Consider the following 21,674-nt stretch of genomic DNA (forward strand, 5'->3'; position numbering starts at 1 on the left):
GTTTTCTGTTATTCCAACCAGCGTGTTGTGGTTTTCAACAAGGGAAATTACCTTTATGCATGGGTGTCTAGTTCTGTTACTCCACTCTAAATATTAGCGGTAAACCTAGTGTTAAATGTTGGAAATCGTGACTGCCTTTACAAACTTTATGAGACCTTTTAGGTCGAAACAGTTGCCATCTGTCTGCAGCTTATACAATTTATTTAGTACGTTAGTGACAATTCTTTAACTGCAAAAATTTTCAAATCGAACCACGATTGAAACATTGGACCGGAAGGGCGGTGACGTCATCTCAGCATAAAACCAATCGAGCCAGGTGTTCTTATCCATTGTGGTCAAATGATTGTTGCGTGTTTCAACCTAGACAGTAATTTGACATTTTTACTTCAATTCAACCTGAGGTCTTTCGTTGTTGTTAAACCATGAACAAAATCTTCACCTCCTGCATCCTTCTCCTCCTCATCAGTACCAACGTCGTCATGACATTCCCAGGTGAGGATGATTTTGTTGAAAATCCCTTCATCAGCTCAATTGTGCGGAATTTTTTCATACATTATTACGTAGATGGAAGATGGTTTAAACCTGAATATTAAAGATGGGTGTCGGATAACTATTTTTGGAACTGGTATAGACAAGTGCGTCCTATCACAGGCGAATATTAGTTGTTAGTTTTAATTACTTGATTCCTTCTGCGTATGTGTAAACAATAACCAAAACACATGAGGCCTTGTCGTATAGTGGGCGAGATATCGTTAAAAATCTACGCCTATACGTGAATCCCTGAAAATTACATAAAAAATCTGCGTTAAGTGAAGAAGTAAAAATTTCGCTTTGTTACACGGAAACAGTTGCAAAATCAAGTGGTTATTTTCCAGGAATGTCATGTGATTTCATCAAGCCCCCAGAGATATTACGTGAATATTACTGCACAGATGGGAGTTCACCGGATTGTCGTTCTGAAGCAATTTGCGAACCCAAGCTTTCATTCTCTCAACGACAACCTCACTACTGTTGTTTGTGTCTGGAGAGTAGGAGCTTTTGCTTAAGTAAACCCAAAATTTGTGAATAACCTGGAACAAATTTTCGCATTTAAATCGCCTTCTGTTACAAAAATACCTGAACGGACTTAAACACGTTTCAAAGAGTTACACAAAAGGTTTTATTTCCTTTAAAACTATAAGTGTTAATTTTGTTAACCGTTAAAACAGTTCCATTGCGAATGCCAGCAAGCACTTAATTCAAATTCTTCTGGCCAAAGCTATAATAGTACATATATATTTTTCGGTATATACCATATCGTTATACTTAAAACTCTCCATACGAATCAACGGTACATTAACGTCCACAACAATCCTAACAGAAGTTTTTGTTGAAATAATTTGAAATAGCATAGTTGTAATTGGTAATTTATTATTATTTTGCTTGTTCACAAAGTGTGTCCAAACTGGTCATTTATCAGTCTGTTTAAATTTATTCAAACTTTTTATGCAGATGCAATTCCCCGTGGTCACGACATTCCGGAACAATAATGCTTTGAACGTGAATTTAAAGCTTTCCGCGTTGCCGAGCAACGGTGCTTGCCAATAAACAACAGTGGCATGGTTTGTTTGCATTCGCTTCAATCATTTGCACAGAGGCCAGCATTAACTCAACGCAACCTTTCGCATTCATTATCAGATTGAGTTTATAGTTGTTCAGTCAGACTTTGGAATGAATCCAATGTCCGAAGGTAATGCAACCTCCACTGCATATGTGATGATTCACTTTAAATTGCGCTGCATCCGTTTGAGACTTTAGACTTTCGTTCCGGTTCGCTAGGTTTGATAATTGTACCGACCTTAAAATTTCGCAGGTCTATCGAATATTGCACTGATGTGGTCACAGGATGTAAAGTTCAAAGTTTTTGTCACAAACGTCACAAATTAATAAGATTCTATGCCGCGTCACGAGTGATGACGTCATGGATCGATCTACAGTACTTTACCAATCGAGGGAAAAGGTTACACCGTATCGAAAACATCAAATATTTACTGCACAATATTCTGTTTGCAGACAGTTATACAAACAACCAATATTACTTCAATACATCATAAAAACATTGTTTCAAAGATCGCAAATCAACCGTGTTATGAAATGTTTCTGCGGGGTTGTGGATCGTTTTAAACTTGGGCGGTTTGAAAAGCGGTGCTTTGGGTTCTCGGTTGCCTGGATAACGTTGAGCTGACTTTGTGAACCAAATTCTTGCGCAATTTATCCAAAGCGGTGGAGTATATGAGAGGGTTGATGGCGCTGTTAATGGGAAGCAGAATAACTGCCGACACGACGTAAGCCACAGAGGGCAAAGTGAAACCGCTGAAATGTAGGAAAGTCATCAGGGAAAGTGGAATCCAGCTACAGAAGTCGGTGAGGATGAGGATTATGATTTTGTTCTGCATATCTGCAACACAACAGGAAGATACATAGATGTGACAAAATTTAAGTCATATTCACGTCATACAAATACATCCAATGGTTTACAATTGCAAGGTTCCGCAGATAAAAGTCGACAATGCAGTGCTTGAACGTAGTTTGTGACGACTAACATAGAAAATTTAATCACGCAACACGCGAATAAATTCGTGAAAAAATTTAATGTTATGTTAAACGTGGATATACGTAGAGCATGGAGGCGAGGCCGTTAAAATACCGGAAGATGCATTTTTTCTTTGGTATTTAAAAAATGCAGCGCGTACATTCGTGGTGTAATGATTTGTAGAAGAGGTGACTTGGTTTGCGGAGTTACTTTTCAGAACTAGTCAGTGAGGGTCTGTGTATTATTGGATGAATGTCGACGAAGAAAGTTTTAATCAAACCTTTATTTTTCTTTGAAACTCGTGCATTCTGACCATGGTTGACAGTCCGCCCACTTTTGGTCGTCTTTCTGTAGATGAGAAAGTACGAGAAGGCAACGTACAAGAAAGCGGCAAAGTTAAAAGATATAATAGACATCGTATAACTCCACGCCTCATCCGACGAAGTGACGAACAATCTGCTTATACACACACTGTTGCTGCTGTAGTATCTGAAATAAAAAGAAGGCCATTTTTCTTTTACAGTTTATATTTCAGGACGTTCCAAATGCAAGTTGCCGAAATATAAAGAAATTCAACTGATGGATAGAAGATAAATAAAATAAACATAAAATTTTGCTTCGGTAAAGAATTCACGTGATTTCATACAATCGGGTTTTACGTGGATAAAACGGTTAGGCAGAGTCCATAACACCAGCTTTGCAAGGGAGGATTCTGCTGGCTCGCGAGCCTACGCTACCGATAAAAGAACAACGAATTCACCAAAGCGGAGGTGTGTGTACCCAACCTCGGACTGATCGTACCCGAGATATCCTTTCGGTTTATCCAGTATATGGTATCCACCTCGGATGAGCACACGGTAAAGATCCGACCATGACGTCGCAAGGTTTGTTTGTTTCCAGGCGGAAGTGACGTCGGTGTGGTTTACGTCGGGATAAAACTCCACCACTCGCTTCACAAAAGTTTTCATGTCTGTGTAGAAACAAAAGTAAGCGTTTGTAAATTCTAACGAATACAAATTTGAAAGCACACAACAATGTGTTACGGAACAATGGAATAAACTTGATGCTTATGTAGAGAACTATACCTCTAACGTACAACATGCAGCTTAACAATGAAAAGAATAATTTTATTCATTGCCATAAAGTTTCGCCACTTTTACGTAAACGCTTTGCCAGTAAATTCAATGATAATTTGGGTCAAATCCACTTGCAAAACTACAACTTTGGTCAGAATATTTTACCGGAAAAATCGACCGTGACGTCACGAAAGAACATATTTTTTTCGATCCAAGCTTTGGTTTGGAATTTTTCTTCAAACTCGACCGTGAGTGGCAGCAACGCGATGAAGAACGACACGAACCAAGTCATGAAGACTGACAACATCACAATGCGCGTGCTGGGGTTTGAAGATGCTTGGAAAGGCTAAAAATTCAAGTGATCTGTTTGTATGAAGATGTAGCTGTTGTTCCTTGATTGTTATTGAGGTTGTTTGTTCAGTTTATATGTGATGTCCTACAGTGTTACTTCGTGTTTTCTTTTTCGGTTTGTTGCATATTACAAACATTTGTAAAAGTAAAACTATAATATAGTATCCAAAAACCCAACTGAAAACAGTTATTGAATGAAAGCCTTTAGCAACATTAAACACAAATGCCTGTCGTTATCCTGTCGTCACACGAAGTTCTCAGTCTACGTTCACAACTAAAACGTTCCACACATATGTTTCACCTTAAAGACGGCGTAGAGACGAAACGTAGTCAGCAGAACCATGGTTAGCACTGAGGTTTCGCTCGACAGCGCCACCATTACCCCGAGGGCAACACATGCCCCACTGGACCGCCACGAGAGGTCGCTGCTGCAGTATTCTCCCGAGTAATGAACCCCCATAGATCCAAGTATGATAAGGTAAACTCCCATGAGAAAATCTGAGGCACTGAGGTTGAACACTAGAATGTGATTGGCGCGCGACGATGCGTGATTACCACGTGACTGCGTTGCCGGTTTTATTTCTTTTAACATCACCATCTGCAAAAAACAAAGGTTAGTTTAATTTTTTCGAATTATACCCAATAATTTGTAGGATGTATGATCAAATGTATTAAAAAGAACTTATTCATTAAAGTAAGCACTTCGCACTAGACAAATCCATTCAATGTTACCAGATTTCATATAAGATGGGTGGTTGAAAAACAGTGGTGTAGTGCAAATATTGAAGCATTTGCTTGGGGACACAGACAATATTCTATGTCGTGTTCTGTGACGTGTTTTCTACAGCCGTAAGGCGAACACTTAGTTTTCTGAGTAAGCAGACTAAAGTTGAAACCACAGTCAGACTTTACCAGATAAAACCCTAATACTTTCCATGTTGCCTAAAGTTGCTGCGAGTCCCATGATCCACACAGTCCCACGTAACAAAGGGTTCGCGATTAATTCGTATCTCGATGAAAACGACATTTCACTTGATGACGTCACCAAGGGACATTCGTCACTCCAGTCACTGCAATCTCCGATGCCATTGAATTTCTACACAGTAGTTTGAGTCTTGTTATTAAGAACAATCCAACACCACGAAGATTTATGTTTAGAAAAAGAGCTGCAAATGTTCCGGTTTTGGTTTCGAAAAATGGCAACTAGGGGAATTCCCTCGGAGAAATTAGAAAGAATGCTCATTGATAAAAATATCATCTCATACCAGTTTTTTCGGCACAAATAGAGGTTTTCCACTTTCGCAATAAAACCTTCCGTCGTCTGAGCATCCCAGTTCATCTTCCGACGAATCACAGTTTATCTGACCGTCGCAAATTTGATGCTTGCCGATTGAAAGCTGACAGAAAAGAAAACAGAAAATTATTAATAATTTGTGATGGAAATCAATTTCAAAGTTTTTAGACAGGTTATTTAATAACTTGTCTGTGAAGTTTCCACGTGTGTCCACGCAGAAGAAGTGTTATTGGAATAAGGTTAAAGGTTGAAAGCGTTTTTGAAAAAAAGCGTAATTGAAAAAAGTCGGAGGAAAAAGTGGCTGATCCAGCTAGGCTGCAATGCCTGGCTGCCAAGCCTGTCAACCTAATGATCGCGATACGATAGCTGTGATTGCCAAGAAGGACCTGCGCAGTGGGGCGATTCAGTCAATGATGCCAATGCATGAAATATTTCTGCGTAATTAAAAACAAATTACTATTTTAAAACAAACATTATTTAAAACAATAACACTTTTGTGTTACACCGTACTGGCTTGTTCAAGTTCCTGCTTCCATGCATCATAAAGTGCACTTCAACGCTTGTATGCAATTTAGGAACCTTCGGATTTAACTAATTACTCACCGCAGCGCCACCAAGCGACTGGCAATGAATACGACCTGGGCACAATTCTCCATTTTCGTCACTTCCGTCCACGCAGTCGACGAAACCATCGCACACTTTCAGTTGATCGATGCTGACATAACCTTCCACTGTGTTGCAAGCGAACTTCGACGTGCAGATCGTCGGGTCTTCATCGTGGTAAACGTAAACGTCGTTGAAGTAAGCGTGGTTGCATTCAATGAGTCCGTTGCATAGCTTAGGTCTAACGTGATCTGGTAAAAAGAAGGTTTGATAAGAAACGTGTCGAAAGTTGAATCCCTCAGAAATTACAACATGTCTGTCATCATAACCACGAGCAAAGAACCTTGTTTTTTCATTAACTGTAATTCTGTGTAGTTTGCAATTAAGTCGGTCAAACGTTTTGAACACTATACCGTGTTCATCAACAACAAAGGAGTCGTTTGGTATTTTTTTTTATTTAAGTTTTTTTTTTGAAGTTGCGTTTTGGAAATTTCGAACTAAATATCGGTCAGGGTTATTAGTATATGTTTCACAAAAATGCCATAAAATTTAATGACTGAAATGCTGCCACCAATTCCCAGATTGGACAAAATGCCCCAATCGTGTTCAAGTTCATTTGAGGGTTATGAAAATCATTTTAGCGCCCAAAGTGAAGAGCGCAGGTGAGTCCCTGAGATAATACTACTCGGTAGTTTCCATGCAAATATTGTGGCATGATTGCCAGTATAAATTCATTCGAGCAAATAGAGAAACATGATTATAAAATGTTATAAATTCACATTGTTGCTGTCCCATTTGTATTAAGTACTCCAGAATGGTTTATTAACAGCTACAGTGCAGCTAATGTAACATGGTCACTTACAGTCGCTGCATTCAAAGAGTGGAACCCGATGTTCATCCCTGCATCCAGTTTTAATTTCGGGTTTGGACGAATTTCTTGTAAATTTCTCACAAACTTCCGTACACTCGTCCTCGGCCGGTGAATTGTAATCTCTCCGACTTCCAGATAAAATTAGGCATTCGCTTCTTCCATCGCAGAAAATGGCTGTTTTCTGCTCGCAAGTTTCGGATGCTAAATGACTGCATCTAGTCAACAAATTCAATTTTACTGCACGAAAATTTGAAAACAACCTCTCATTTACGCGTATAGTTTCAAATATTACTATAATGACTTTGTGTCAACGCTTCTATTTTTTTAAGAACTGATGATGAGAAACATCTTTTATTTTATATTGAACCAAAGTCAAAATAAAAGCATGAGGTTGCTATGGTGAGTGGTTGTACACAAGCACCATCGAACAAAAAATAGTTGAAAATTTATGTTTTTTGCGTAACTGATTCAGATATTTGTGCAAACAAATTTCCACAACAGTCATGCAAAACATAAATTTTAAACCACTTTCTTGTACCTACCTCGTAACTTGTACCCAGTTTTAACAATGATGTTTTAAATTTCAATTTACCGGCATAGTTTTCCTGGCACCGTCTGGTTTCCACAAGGTGCTGTTCCACTGCATAGATTCGACCTGATGCACAACATGCATTTGTATTATGTAGTTTATAACTCTTTTTATGGCTTACATTTCGTCCGATCCATCGTTGCAATCCACATTTCCGTCGCAGACTTGACGAGTGTCAACACATATTCCACTTCCACAATCAAACTTACCTCCGTTGCACCTGGATACGCTTTGTTGGGAGATGACGCTGAATGGAAGCGTTAGGGTCAACTAAGGTTAAATATATAAAAAAAAAAATTTCGGCCATTTTGGTTTCAGGTTGCAGTCAACAGGAGCTCGTCATCGGTTGGGTTGGATTGAGTATTGTTGCCCACCACGCCAACATACAAATGAGGACTTTGGTTATTGCTTGGATGTTGGTGGTGTTGTACACAGACCATGTTAAAAAACTATATTGGACTGGAGCTTGTTCCAAACGGGTAGAAACCGATGTTACATTTCGCGTTGCAACCAATGCAAGCTAAATTTTTCATCACAAGCCAAACCAGAGTGGTTACAAATGTCGAAGTCTTGCAACACAACATTATTTACACCAGGGGTTCTAAGACCTTTTAGGGCCACGACACACGGTTTAAGAAACCCCGGTCTACCCCATTACCCAGTTTGATTATTATTAACTGCCCATAGTAATCATTCAAAATGCTTTGGATTCTTTGAGATATGAGAGATCTTACTGTGGTTGTAACTTCGCACATAGATCAGGAAGTTGACCTTCACACAAGCATTCGTCACTCATGTCGTAACAATCTATGACGTCATCGCATACGCTGGTTTTAGGAATGATGAGGTCACCATATAGGCAGTGGGAGCACAGGGAGTGATTGAACTGGGCCCACATCGATGATCGAATGTCGACTGTGGAAAAAATCGAGATGTGTTGTTTTGTTACAATTTGGAGAAATACAATTTGGTATTATTTGTGTGCGGCCACTTTTTTGGTGCCACGAAAACATAAGTTTTTAAATTCTTTCCACTTTTACGCGCCTAAAAGGAAGTTAAATAGCGTTCACTTTAAATTGAAACAAAATTATTTTAGATATTTAATTTAAAGTATTGATGGCAGCCCCCACAAGAAACAACAACATTTGAAGCAAATTACTTCGGATTGTCGGTGAGAAGTCCTTCGTTGTCAAGGAAACAAAGGTCACTCCCGTCATCGCAGTCTTTTACTCCGTCCCACAGAAACATCTGAGGCAAGTTGCAATCACTGCCCTTCCGCGTGCATTTGAACCCGTGCCCGTTCTGCCATCGGAGGTGGGACGAGCAATCGTTGCAGGTATCGTCATCACAGATGGTGGATCGATGGAGGCAGGTGGAGTCGGGACAACGGAAGTGCGTCGGGCATTCCATGTCGCATGGGACGCCAGGGTTACAAGGGTGGACGAGGGAATCGCACAACTGACGTTTGGTTTTGTTGCAGTTCATGTTGGGGTCATCCGGGTTCAAATGGTTGTGACACGTGTTTGAATCGTCGAAACATTCGCAAGTTCGCACGAGACTGAAAGAGAAATAAGAAAATTATGTTTGTAAAATTAATAAATAGGGCTCACAATTTGAAAATGGTAATTGGTGAGCATATAATTCATACAACAGGAAGGGTCTTCAGTTTGCACTGAATGAATAAAGTTGACAAACAAACAGCATTTTAATAAAGGGTTAACCACTAGTGTCGCTGCAAAACCTGCTGTTTAAAGATCATATGTGCATTAAAATAAAATGAGAAAATTGCAATGTGGATTGCATGGCAACCATGTAACCCCTAAATACACATTCACCCCCAAATTCAAGACAATAAAAAACACTTTAAATCAACCTAACTTGAGTTTGAGGCATATGACGTAGCATGACGACACAAATCTGGGGTTTCCCCGTCACAATAACATTCATCACTTAAGTCAGGGCAATCAATGACGTCATCACACACGCTTTTGCTGGAGATTATCGTTTCGTTGTCGTGGCAACGGAAGCAAGTGGAATTAAATTCAGCGAATATCGATTGTCTGACGTCGCTTTAAACAAAGTGATGTTTTACTTGTATGATTTAATTCACAACAGAAACTTGTTGATTGTTGGTAAGTATTCCGTCTAACCAACTCATATAAATACAGAATACCCTCATGGTACATTAGCACCCTTGCCTGAGCGTTAAAATGATTTTGGAAAATGAATGGAATGAATTTACGCGGTTCGCCAGGTATTTGAGAACGCGAATTTTACGGGAACAGCGAAGTTGTGACAACCTGTAACTCTCAGGAAGGGAAGTCTGCGTCAGTTAAGTTACCGCGCGAGCGACGCTTCCAGAAAGAATATCGTTAAAAGTTGGACGGGCAACCGCTTGTGGTCGAGATATCTTGCCTGGGTTTGTGTGTTACAAAAAGTGCTACAAAATCTAAACATTTCACCCGAAAATTGCTAAACTGAATATAAACCTGTAGTGTATAAATTTTTTGTACATAAAAAAAAAAGTGTTAGCTTTTGGAACTCATCTTATTGCTCTGTCGTAATTCCTTGCGTGTATTATTCATTCACGTAGAATTTCGTCACACCTGACTAACTCCAAGTTTCTCGGTTGTAAACACCAGTCATGCATTTCGTTCAACTCAATTGTAGACCAGGTGGAATGCCAGTCGCCTATATAACCTGGTTTAATTATATAGGGACCGTGCATTACTGGCGAGCGGTGCTGCCTAATATGCTGTTTCACGACCATTGTGATTTACACCATATCCACCGACTGATTCAACGCTTCACCGGTTTTTAACGCCTTCTTCACTCAACTGGATCGAAAATAGTCATCGAGTTATCAGGGGTTTTCCATTTCGTTTCACTGTTAAAAAAGATTCGTTCAGTGTTTTTAGTTTAGTTTTGCGATTTGCTGGTTTCTGTTGAATGGAAGGTTTAAGCTGGCTTTATCCCTGCAATTTCATTCGGTCGCTCTAAAAAGTATCCCGAAATCTTGTTTTCAAGCTTGTATGAAGTTTATTTACAGAATTAAAAAACAGCAAACTGGGTATAATTTAACTACACTGGGGATAGGTCATACAAAAATATGCGCTGCATGACGATAAAACGATGAAACGTAGGGAAAATACCATGAGGACATTTTCATTTAAAAACTTGTGTAAATAATCTTGTTTAATATCAGTCAATGATTCAACATAAATTTACTGTTTGACGAGATCATGTCACGATTATAAACACATTCCATGAAATCGGATTTAGATGCGAATTAAATGCGCTTGCTTTTAATTGTAAACACATTAAAAACAAACAAAGAAGCTAACTAAGCTCCTCATGTAAAAACAACAACGATTTAATATCGGTTGCCTAGAAAAAGCTGCATCAAAAAGCAGTATCTGATTTCGCTAATTATGGTTCCACAAGAATTTATAATTCAATGCATAATTGTTGATTCAAAGTTTCACCAGCAAACAGTTAAATCCGAACAAACAGTGTATTATCATTCTTTGGGAATAAATTACTGAATTTAAGATAAAAGAAAGAACGATCTTATTGGTTGATTTAGTCACGTTAGTGAAGTTGCATTAGTAGTAAACAATGTTCCGACTTGCTGGTAAACTAACCATGCCCAGAAATAAAAGCAAAGTGCTAAAAAAATGCTGGACCTTACTTGTTTACTAGCGACAGAGTAGTGCAGTCACCAACTGCAGTGACGAGACTTGTTTGCTTCTGTGGGTAAACAATTGTTTTTCTATCTTTACTTTCTTCTTTTCTCAGGTTGCGGGACCTTCTGACTCCGAGTTGTCAGAACTAGAACCTTCTTCAAATTGAGCGTCTTGTTCATTATTTTCTGTACTTCTAAATTGTGGATTAAATAATGTTTTCATCAGAGCTTCTTTCTCTTCCTGCCTATTTCCGTAGTATCTGTGAAAATATTAAATTCATTAGAGCGGTATAAAGTTTCTATTTATTTCTATAGCGATTGTTTATGAATAAAATGCCCATCCAACAGACAAAAAAACAAGGTTTTATTATTCTACAATTATGGGTTTATTGTTTCATGACCTTGCATTAACCTTGTAAAACTTCTTTCTGCTTCCGCTGTCCGTTGTTTGAATGAGCCTTTAAATATACTGGATTTCTCAGTTTCTCTCAAGATATAAATGTTTTTTTCCAAAAGACAGACTACGATGTAAGACATCACTGGGACGTAACGGAGTTCATCATTTTCAACAAGTCGTCTGGCGATTTCGAACACCAGCAGGACGGCGATGTCAAAAAACTGACCTTCCTTAGTCGACTTATACTTGGTACAAACCGATTCAGTCATAAAGTTTTTGAAATAAGTTGGAAATTTATCAAGATCTGATCTCGCTCTCAGAATGGCTTTTATAGATTTTGGAGTAAATTTTTTTTCTTTTGACTTCATATCTTCTTTGCTGTCTGCAGAGGTTATAATTACGCCATTTCCAGGTTGCTTTTTAGTTGGATTGGCAAGCAACATAACGTCCTGTTTGGTACCACAATTGAAGTAGAAATAGTTTCCCTTCTTAAATTTGTTTTTGTTTCGCACAATGTCAATGAACGTGTAAAGTAACTCCTGTCCGTTGCGTTCTTTTTGAAATGTGTAGCTGTCTACCAGGTTTTCTGGAGGGGGAGGAGGAGGAAGATGTGACTCTTCTTCTTTTTTATTTTTGCACCACAACTCCAAATCATCCCGCAGTTTGCCGTGTGTTGCTTTACGTTCATCAGGATCAATCCCTTTGCGTTCCAACAACTGGGTGCGAAATTGTTTGTCAAAATCTAGAAATTCCTCGAAAGATTCTCCCATTGTTTTAGTTATAAATAAATCAACTCTATTTGATAAAATCTAAACATTCAATTTAGCGACTTGTTGACAGAAAAAAGTAACATTTGGGTAAATTTTACATATAGGACACATATCATATGTTAGATCAAAGATTTTTTTTGAGTATTTGTTTTCTTCACCTATACACCAACACGCTTGAAAATACCCAAAAGTAGTTACTCGATATCTGCGTGATCAATTCATCCAGATCTTGCCTTTCATCAAACTTTATGGTAACGTTTTGCGAGCCTGAAATTACCTTGTGCTTTGCTTTGTACGGAAATTTGATTCTGTGTAACTTCTAACTCCACAGTGTCTCTCTCTATATATATCCGACCCTTTGATTCTAAACACAATGTTTATTGTGATTGCTGTAAATGCTTTATTTCCAAAACGATGTTCGATGGATCGTTTTGCTTTCGGCCACGATTTCAAACCTGAATACCCGAAATTCTAAACGAGCGCATGTGGCGTTACCAACAAGCTTTTTGCATTGTTACGAAATAATATCGCTTAGCAACGTAAGCAATTTAACAAACACAGTTCGACGTGGATTATTCAGCGACAAACTTTTCCCACAGTAATTTGACGATCAGATTACAAACCGACGCCGGATCAATGGGGAAAGTTTATAAAACTTAAACTAACAAGGAAGAGTCAGTTGATTAGCAAACAGTTTACAAAATCACACATACGTGAAAAAAGTTTTGAAACCTAAAAAAAAATTTAAAACACCTTCTGGTGATTCCCCCGGGGGTAAACACCATCATACACGTGTGTTTTGTTGATATATCTTGTGGTTGTACGTCTATGTATATGTGCCAACACTGTTAAGAGATTCGGAAACCTTGCGAACTAAAATTGACTGGCAAATGTTTTTGTTTTAAGTATAAGCTATGAAGGCAATGATGCTTTTCACAGTGAGTTGCGGAAAAGGTGAAGGATGTTTCGATCTAACAGGTCTTATCAGTGCAGCTATGGCATGACTTACAACGGTATTGTCAGCTAAATATATTTTTCTTTTATTTGTTTTTAATATATTTGTATTAAGTAGTTGGAATATTTGGGCTAGGAGCAGTCATGTGCAAAATATTTTTTTAATTTTAACTAGGGTGCATGGAATTACGGACCAAAGTGGGTTTCATGGAAACAAATTCTTGCACAGCTGCAGGGTAGGATGCGATTAAGTATGAGGCACTTGCTTCTTGTATGTGACGTATTGAGGTTTTGTGATACAACAATCGTTATTAATGACCAATTTAGGTTTTGTGACGGAATAATAAGTCTTTGTACAAGTTTATGTTTTAGCAAAAAAGTCAGCAATTTTGGCCCAACCATGTTACAAGCCGCAAACAATTACGTTGTGTGGGCAGCAAACCGCCTACAAGTTTTAAATGGCAAATAGTTTAGGATTTTTTTTGTAGTGGTAGATAATATAAAGACCTCAGGAATATTTCATTCCTTCTGCGGCAATCTTTCTTTCAATCCCCGGCGAGATGTTTTTGTCTGATATTAACTTTACGTTGAAATTATTTGGGAAAGCTTCACGCTTCGTCACATTAGCAAGAGATTAAGTTCATATGCGAAATCATCACACGATGTTAATTTGAAGGCGTATAAGTGATGAGCGAATGATTGTGTTCATTTCTGTCTACAGATTTAATTAACCTTGCGGCTTAAAACGCATTTATTTGCATAGTTTTGCAAAGCAAACACCCAATTAGACGACCAATAACTTTAAATTTATATGTAGAGATTGATATGCTCTGTAGTTATTGATTTTGCAGTTCAAATACAAAACAATCCCATTAAATACGATAACGCCAGGTAAATATTTGGATTACTATCAAATATAACTGCAATAAGTAAAACCAAAGTTTTGCATTTTTCCATTAACACAGTGTAGAGCAAAACAAACGTGGTTCCTAACTGCAACAACACAAACATAAACACCCACATATTCTAAAACTTTTCGCCCAATTAAGTGTCTGTCAAACATAATCAAAAAATGTTTTTGGCAAATCCTTATTCCACTGCACACACATAGTAACACATAGCACCGATGTTCACCCAGAACGTGTATGGCTTTCATCAAACATTATGTTAATGTTTTGTGGACCTGTCATATTAACCTGGTGCCTTGCTAACTCCACGGAAACACTATTGTGTGTAACTGTCTCCTGACTCCATATAGTGCCTCTCTATATATCCGATCCTTCGTCTTTTGCGCACGATTCAAAACCTGATTACTTGAAATTGTACCCCACCCCCAAGCGTTACCAACCGATTTTTATATTGTTACGAAACAATATCACTTAGCAACGTAAACAATTAACAAACACCATGTAACGAACATTCTATGTAAGTTGCTCAGCGACAAATATTTTCCCAAGATCATATTACGTATGGATGGCGCGTCCTTCCACACCGTTAACACAAGACAACAATAAACACAATGTTCATTAAATCACGACAATAAATGTTATTTTCTTTTATACCAATTGGCGCAGCTTCTCCTTAGATGGAGATATAATTATGTGTGTATCTATATTACAAACGATGGGATTTAGCATCAAGGTACCCCCGGTGAGTCACCAGTGTTTGTTTTTGTTTGAAGTCACTCCATTGTTACGGGGTTAGCGTGGGTTAAAATTTCTCCACGCCTGACTGGCTCCAAGTTTCTCTGTTGTAAACACCAGCAGTCAAGCATTTTAACGGTGTGGAAACACACGCTATCCGTACGCAATATGTTCTTGGGGAAATACCTGTAGCTGAACAACTCACAAAGAATGTTCGTTAAAGGGTGTTTGCTAAATTGTTTATGTTGCTAAGTGATATTGTTTCGTAACAATACAAAAAGCGTGTTGGTAACGCCACATGGGCTCGTTCACAAATGCGGGTATTCAGGTTTGAAATCGTGGCCGAAAGCAAAACGATCCGACTCACTTCGTTTTGGAGACGAAGCATTTGCCGCAATCATAATAAATATTGTGTTTATTGTTGTCTTGTGTTACCGGTGTGGAAGGACGCGCCATCCATACGTAATATGATCTTGAGAAAATATTTGTCACTGAACAACTCACATAGAATGTTCGTTACATGGTGTTTGTTAATTGTTTACGTTGCTAAGTGATATTGTTTCGTAACAATATAAAAAGCGGTTGGTAACGCTTGGGGGTGGGGTAGAATTTCGAGTAATCAGGTTTTGAATCGTGCCCAAAAGACAAAGGATCGGATATATATAGGGAGGCACTATGGAGTGAGGGGACAGTTACACATAATCGTGTTTACGTGGAGTTAGCAAGGCACCAGGTTAATATGACTGGTCCACAAAAACATTACTATAAACTTTTGAGGCAAGGCATGCACGTTCTGAATGAACATCGGTGCAAGGTGTGTTACTCTTTGTGTATAGTGGAATAATTTCCCAAAATTTTTTTGGATTAGTTTTGACAGACGCTTATTTAAGCGAAAAGTTTTAGAATATGTGGGTGTTTATGTCTGTGTTGTTGCAGTTAGGACCAACGTTTGTTTTGCTCTACACATGTGTTTACGGAAAAATGCAAAACTTTGGTTTTACTTATTGCGGTTATATTTGATGGTGATCCAAATATTTACCTGACGTTATCGTATTTAATGGGATTGTTTTTGTTAGGAAGTGGCCATACGTTGAAAACATCAACGTGGCGCATAAAAGTGGCATATTAGTGTGACGCCATATTAATATATATATATTATTAAGCCAGATATGATATCAAGCGTACAGTGAGTATAGACCTGAGTCTGATAACTTCCGAGAACCTTAGGGACTCGTTGTGTTTTTTGAACGTTTGTACAAATTGTTATCATATTTGGTCATAAATAGTAACGGTTACAAAAGGGAAATTATTTGTTTCAATAATTCAGCTTAGGTTTGAAATAAAGTATCTGAAATGGCTTCAACTGCTGCCATTTCCGATGATTATGAGAAGTTTGCGGAGTTTGACAAAAACTTCCGCGATCAACTAACTAGACCAGGAATTGAACCTGATCCATCAACATTATTCAATGAAATTTTGCTAAGAAATTTAAAAAGACATTGTGAAAAATATAAACATTGTTTGCCATCGGACGATTTAATGCCTCGATACAAACTTACAGGGCACAAGGGACGAGACTTACTTTACACATTCATTGAAGTTGTGAAAAACAGATCCTACTATAAAAAAGGAAATTATTTCTTCTTCCGCTGCGGGTCTGATGCTGGGGATCGAGATATAATCTTGCTCGCCAATCCAACTGATAACCAACCTGGGAACGGGTTAATAATTACTTTTGCTCTTACAGAACAACCCAATGGTTACAAATATTTTATCAATGATGGTCACGCCCCAAAATTGCGTGGGTTTTGTAATTACTTTCAGAAGTTTATGACAGAATCATTCAACATCGAAGGCCGCAATAAACGCAAAGAGGGTCGTTTCTTCGAGCTTTCTGTTCTCTTTTTGTTCGGGATTGCCAGACGACTTGTTCCAGACAATGAAAATAGTCCAGATATAAAGAAAAAGCTTGATTCCATTCCTGTGTCATCCTGCATCGCCGCTTGTCTATTGAGAATCGACAGGAAGAAGACTGAAATCGCCAGGAAGAAGACTAAGTCGAAAGAATGGGAAGAGAATATAATCGAAGATCTGATTTACATTTTTCGAAAGGAATTTGATAAAAGAGAAGAAGCAGCAAGAACAATGCTGGAAAGGTTAGTTTTTAAAAATACCCTTCAACTTAACTTTTAACAGAAGCAATTTCATTTGCACTTAGTCTGTTGTATTTTACTAATAACACACAAAGAAATCTCTGCACGCTTGTATATTCTAATGTGTTTGTAAAATGTGTTCGTTTAAAATAGGTTCAAAGAGCAAAGATGTGTGAAGGAAGAAAAAGAACAACTGATGAAACAACTCTTTAATCCAGCTTTTGCCAATGATACTAAAATGTTCACTGATCAAAGAGTTGGAAGAAAGCGAAAACTTGTTGAAGAAAAATGAGAAAACATTAAACTCTCGTGACACCAGTTTCGAATATATTCTGTTTGTTCTTATGAATTGCAGTTCCATATATCCATATATATATATATATAGGTTGTCAAATTATACTCGATTTGTGCTTTGCTTTATTTTCTAGTTCTATATATACGATATGTTGCGACGAAAGAAATATATTTTAAATCCTTTAAAATGTTCAATGTTCATGTTCTCTGATGTCAGAGCAATGACGTAGAATGTTTTTTCATCTACTGATTAACTGTTAGTTGTGTGCACTTAATTGTACTTGATTAATAACGCTTTACCTGTGACTATGTTCAAAGACACTTTGACTTTCGTTTATCGCGTTAAAAAGAGTCTTGTGCATTTTATTGAGTGTAATATTAAGTTTGTTAATTGCTAAATTCCTGTAAACACTGTTTAATCAAAAATCGTTGTCGCTATAATTTTGCAAATGACACTGTGTTGTTTTGTTTAAAATTTTAATCGAAAGACTATTTCTGTCTTTTAAATATCATTGTACACAGAATGTTTGTGTGTTTGATTGAAAGGGTTAAGAAAACCACTTTCAGTCAAGAGTATGCGGTTCTACAACTGCTAAATGTGATAGGTTACCTTAGAAACTACACAAGCAATGATGCCCAAGAAATTGTTGAAACCCTTGTATTCCATATATGCGAAGGTGCAGTTTCGAATACATGAGTTCATCGTTCCTAAAAACTGATATATCATAACATAATATGCGTGGTCATCGTCAGAAACATTTGTAGGCCAAGTTGGATTAGGCCGCTACATGACAATCGTTTTAATTTTTCCGGCCGAAACGTGTGTCTCACATTGCTTGTGTACTTTAGAATACAGCAGTCAGTCTCTCTTCCGAAAGAGAGCCCAACCCGGATAATTCAGTTGGTAGACGTAAGACTGATACGGCACATTTCATAATTTGGGGTAAGAGATAGTCTTTCCGTTTCCCACCTGTGAATTTTGAATTGCAAATCGTCTTACGGAGATACTCACAGATACTTCTGTTTACCGGTCTTGATAAGGATAAAATTCTCCTTAAAACGGAAAGAGTGGAGATAAAAACTTTGAAAAACATTTACAGTTGTCCCGTGTTAGATCTTTGCCCCTCATTTAGTCGTGGTGAGCCTATTCGGCGTTAAGGTTGATTCGTGATCAAGATAACGTGTGGGTGTTTTTTATGCCTGAAACCGACGTGGTCAGACGGGTGAATTACTTGTTTTTTTCCTGTTTCGCTGCTGTCTCTTTACAGGTTTTATTTGCACTCCTAAAAGTTATCTAATGCACCATTTCAGCACTTCTTCTGCTGCTGTTCTTTTGTTCAAAATTTTTCTGTAGATCAATGTCGTCCAAACGAAAATTATTTTCGACACGAAAAACAATTCCATATGGCTGTTTTCAATTAAGGAGTGGATTGGCGGACATCACCATCAATAAGTCGTCTGACAATCTCGAACACCCAGAGAACAGAGACCTCGAAAAATCCACCTTCCTTCGTTTCCAGTGTAGACTACGGTGCTGACTAAGTAGCCATAAATTTCTGAAAGCAATCCCAAACCCAGGCAAAAAGGCATAAACTCCACGAAAGAAGCTATAATGGTTTGGTTTGTAAGTGATGATGTATTAATCCATCCATCCATCAGTTGGGTTGGATAATAGCTCGCAAGCAAGATAATAGCTCGATCCCAGCAACAGATTTGCAGCGGAAGAGGAAGTATGGAAACTAAAAATGGGTTGTGACCACCAGGTATCATAATGAATTATGAATCTGACGTTCTTCTGGTGAAAAACAACACATATACACCATGCCTGGCTTTATTCCCAAAACTTGTCTTCAATAAACTTCTAGAGCGAGTCGTGCCATCTTCCATCAAATACGTATTCTATTATAAATTTAGTAAGTGTTGGTTTACCAGAATATCTCGTGCAAAATCTATCTATAAGTTCAATCAACTCCCGATTGCTTTGTTTTTAAACAAATTCGTAGCAAGACGAAAACTGACTGGGAATCATTTTACAAATTTCGTCTTTTGTCATTGCTTCAGGAACAAAGAAATTAAACAAAAACAGAAAAATATGGAAAAATCTGAAAAAAATATACCAATAAATGATTTATGTCACAAATTCTGAAACGGCTATTTTATTACCTGTGCATTTCCATAAATTTTTACATTAGGTACTAAGTACTGAGAATAATATTTTCGAAATATTTGCTTTCTTTGGGCCGGTGTAAGGTTGGAAGAAATACTTAATTTTGACATCACCATTCAATGGGTTACGATGAACAGGTACGCTCAGAATATTAACTTCTTGTTCTGAAACTTTGCAAATCCAGGCAATATAACATTTAGATATCGTTAAACTTTCCGTATGAAGATCCCGTATATTGACCACTTTATCCGCCAAAAACGCAATGTTTATTAACTTATGCCAATTTAAAGGTTTGTTTTGTTTTCAGCCAATGGACGAATTTTTATCTTTCGGTATTTCCAACCAGGGTGCTTTGGTTTTCTACAAGGGAAATTACCTTTATGCAAGGGTGTCAAGTTCTGTTACGTCACGTAGCGGTGAACCTAGTGTTAAATGTTGGAAAGGCTTACTGACTTTTTTCCAGTTTTATTTAGTACGTTAGTGACAATTCTTTAACTGCAAAATTTTTAAATCAAACCACGATTAAAAAGTTGGACCGGAAGGGCGTTGACGTCATCTCAGCATAAAACCAATCGAGCCAGGCGTTCTTATTCATTGTAGTCAAGTGATTGTTGCGTATTTCAACCTAGAAAGTAATTTGACATTTTTACCTTTCAACCTGAGCTCTTTCGTTGTTGTTAAACCATGAACAAAATCTTCACCTCCTGCATCCTTCTCCTCCTCATCAGTACCAACGTCGTCATGACATTCCCAGGTGAGGTTGATTTTGAGTTCCATTTTGCGGGAGTTTTGTACACTTTGTTACGATAGGAGTTGGTTTAAACCTGAATTTTAAAGATGGTTGTTGGTTTCTTTAACTAAATATATTCGGGATAATTATTTTTGGAACTGAACACGTGCGTCTCATGACACACGATTATTTGTTGTTAGTTTCAATTACTTTATTCCTTTTGCATATGAGCAAACGATAACCAAAACACATGAGGCATTGCCGTATGGTGAGCGAGATATCGTGAATCCCTGAAAATTGCATTATAAAAATCTACGTTAAGTAAAGAAATGGAGTGAAGAAAAAAATCAAGTGGTTATTTATTTTCCAGGAATGTCATGTGATTTCATCAAGCCCCCAGAGATATTACGTGGATATTACTGCACAGATGGGAGTTCACCGGATTGTCGTTCTGAAGCAATTTGCGAACCCAAGCTTCCATTCGGTCAACGACAACCTCACTACTGTTGTTTGTGTCTGGAGAGTAGGAGCTTTTGCTTAAGTAAACCCAAAATTTGTGAATAACCTGGAATAAATCGCCTTCTGTTACAAAAATACCTGAACTGACTTGATCACGTTTTAACGGGCTGCACAAAAGATGGTTTTATTTCCTTTCGTAAGTGTTAATGTTCTTAACCGTTAAAACAGTTCCATTGCGAATGCCAGCAAGCACTTAATTCAAATTCTTCTGGCCAAAAACTATAATAGTACATATATTTTATTCGGTATATACCATATCGTTATACTTAAAACGCTCAAAACGAATCAACGGTACATTAACGTCCACAACAATCCTGACAGAAGTTTTTGTTGAAATAATTTCAAATACCATAGTTGTAATTGGTAATTTATTATTATTTTGCTTGTTCACAAAGTGAGTCCAAACTGATCATTCATCAGTCTGTTGAAGTTCATTCAAACTTTTTATGCAGATGCAATTTCCCGTGGTCACGACATTCCGGAACAATAATGCTTTGAAAGTCAATTTAAAGCGTTCCGCATTGCTTAGCAACAGTGCTTGTCAATAAACAACAGTGGCATGGTTTGTTTGAATTTGCTTCAGTCATTTGCACAGAGGCCAGCATTAACTCATCGCAACCTTTCGCATTCAGTATCAGATTGAATTTACAGTTGTTCAGTCGGACTTTGGAATGAATCCAATGTCCAAAGGTAATGCAACCTCCACTGCATATGTAATGATTCACTTTAAATTCCGCTGCATCCGTTTGAGACTTTAGACTTCCGTTCCGGTTCGCTAGGTTTGTTCATTGTACCGACCTTAGAATTTCCGCAGATCGATCGAATGTTGCACTGATGTGGTCACAGGATGTTAAGTTCAAAGTTTTTGTCACAAACGTCACAAATAAATAAGATTCTCTGTCGCGTCACGAGTGATGACGTCATGGATCGATCTACAGTCCTTTTCCAATCGAGGGAAAAGGTTACACCGTATCGAAAACATCAAATATTTACTGCACAATATTCT

General features: G+C 37.8%; 2 protein-coding genes and 1 pseudogene across 4 annotated transcripts; 1 reads left to right on the top strand and 2 right to left on the bottom strand.

The window, feature by feature from the left end:
• Positions 1-2,091: 2,091 nt before the first annotated feature.
• On the bottom strand, positions 2,092-10,006 carry LOC145895964 (uncharacterized; annotated as a pseudogene). The gene is made up of 15 exons (XR_014401632.1): positions 9,963-10,006; positions 9,219-9,425; positions 8,516-8,914; positions 8,091-8,270; positions 7,478-7,603; positions 7,360-7,422; positions 6,759-6,982; positions 5,897-6,147; positions 5,265-5,396; positions 4,922-5,095; positions 4,301-4,597; positions 3,814-3,994; positions 3,374-3,542; positions 2,853-3,061; positions 2,092-2,437 (listed from the first exon to the last, which is right to left on the bottom strand). The product of XR_014401632.1 is annotated as an uncharacterized LOC145895964 (transcript).
• A 165-nt stretch (positions 10,007-10,171) lies between these two features.
• On the bottom strand, positions 10,172-12,233 carry LOC145894048 (uncharacterized). Of its 2 annotated transcripts, XR_014401535.1 has the most exons (3): positions 11,454-12,233; positions 11,048-11,301; positions 10,172-10,243 (listed from the first exon to the last, which is right to left on the bottom strand). XR_014401535.1 is itself a non-coding variant. In XM_082982488.1 (2 exons), the coding sequence occupies exons 1-2, from the start codon at positions 12,206-12,208 to the stop codon at positions 11,151-11,153; spliced, it is 906 nt and encodes a 301-aa protein (XP_082838614.1). In that variant the 5' UTR covers positions 12,209-12,233; the 3' UTR covers positions 10,385-11,150. The 2 variants fall into 2 exon arrangements, 1 of the variants encoding a protein (XP_082838614.1); XM_082982488.1 differs by lacking the exon at positions 10,172-10,243 and having other exon boundaries at positions 10,385-11,301.
• Positions 12,234-16,095: 3,862 nt separating this feature from the next.
• LOC145894047 (uncharacterized) lies at positions 16,096-17,752 on the top strand. Its single transcript, XM_082982487.1, has 2 exons — positions 16,096-16,961; positions 17,112-17,752. The coding sequence occupies exons 1-2, from the start codon at positions 16,159-16,161 to the stop codon at positions 17,248-17,250; spliced, it is 942 nt and encodes a 313-aa protein (XP_082838613.1). The 5' UTR covers positions 16,096-16,158; the 3' UTR covers positions 17,251-17,752.
• Positions 17,753-21,674: the final 3,922 nt, after the last annotated feature.

The sequence above is a fragment of the Ascidia mentula genome, chromosome 3, assembly GCF_947561715.1.
Source record: "Ascidia mentula chromosome 3, kaAscMent1.1, whole genome shotgun sequence".
In the NCBI taxonomy this organism is placed as follows: domain Eukaryota; kingdom Metazoa; phylum Chordata; class Ascidiacea; order Phlebobranchia; family Ascidiidae; genus Ascidia; species Ascidia mentula.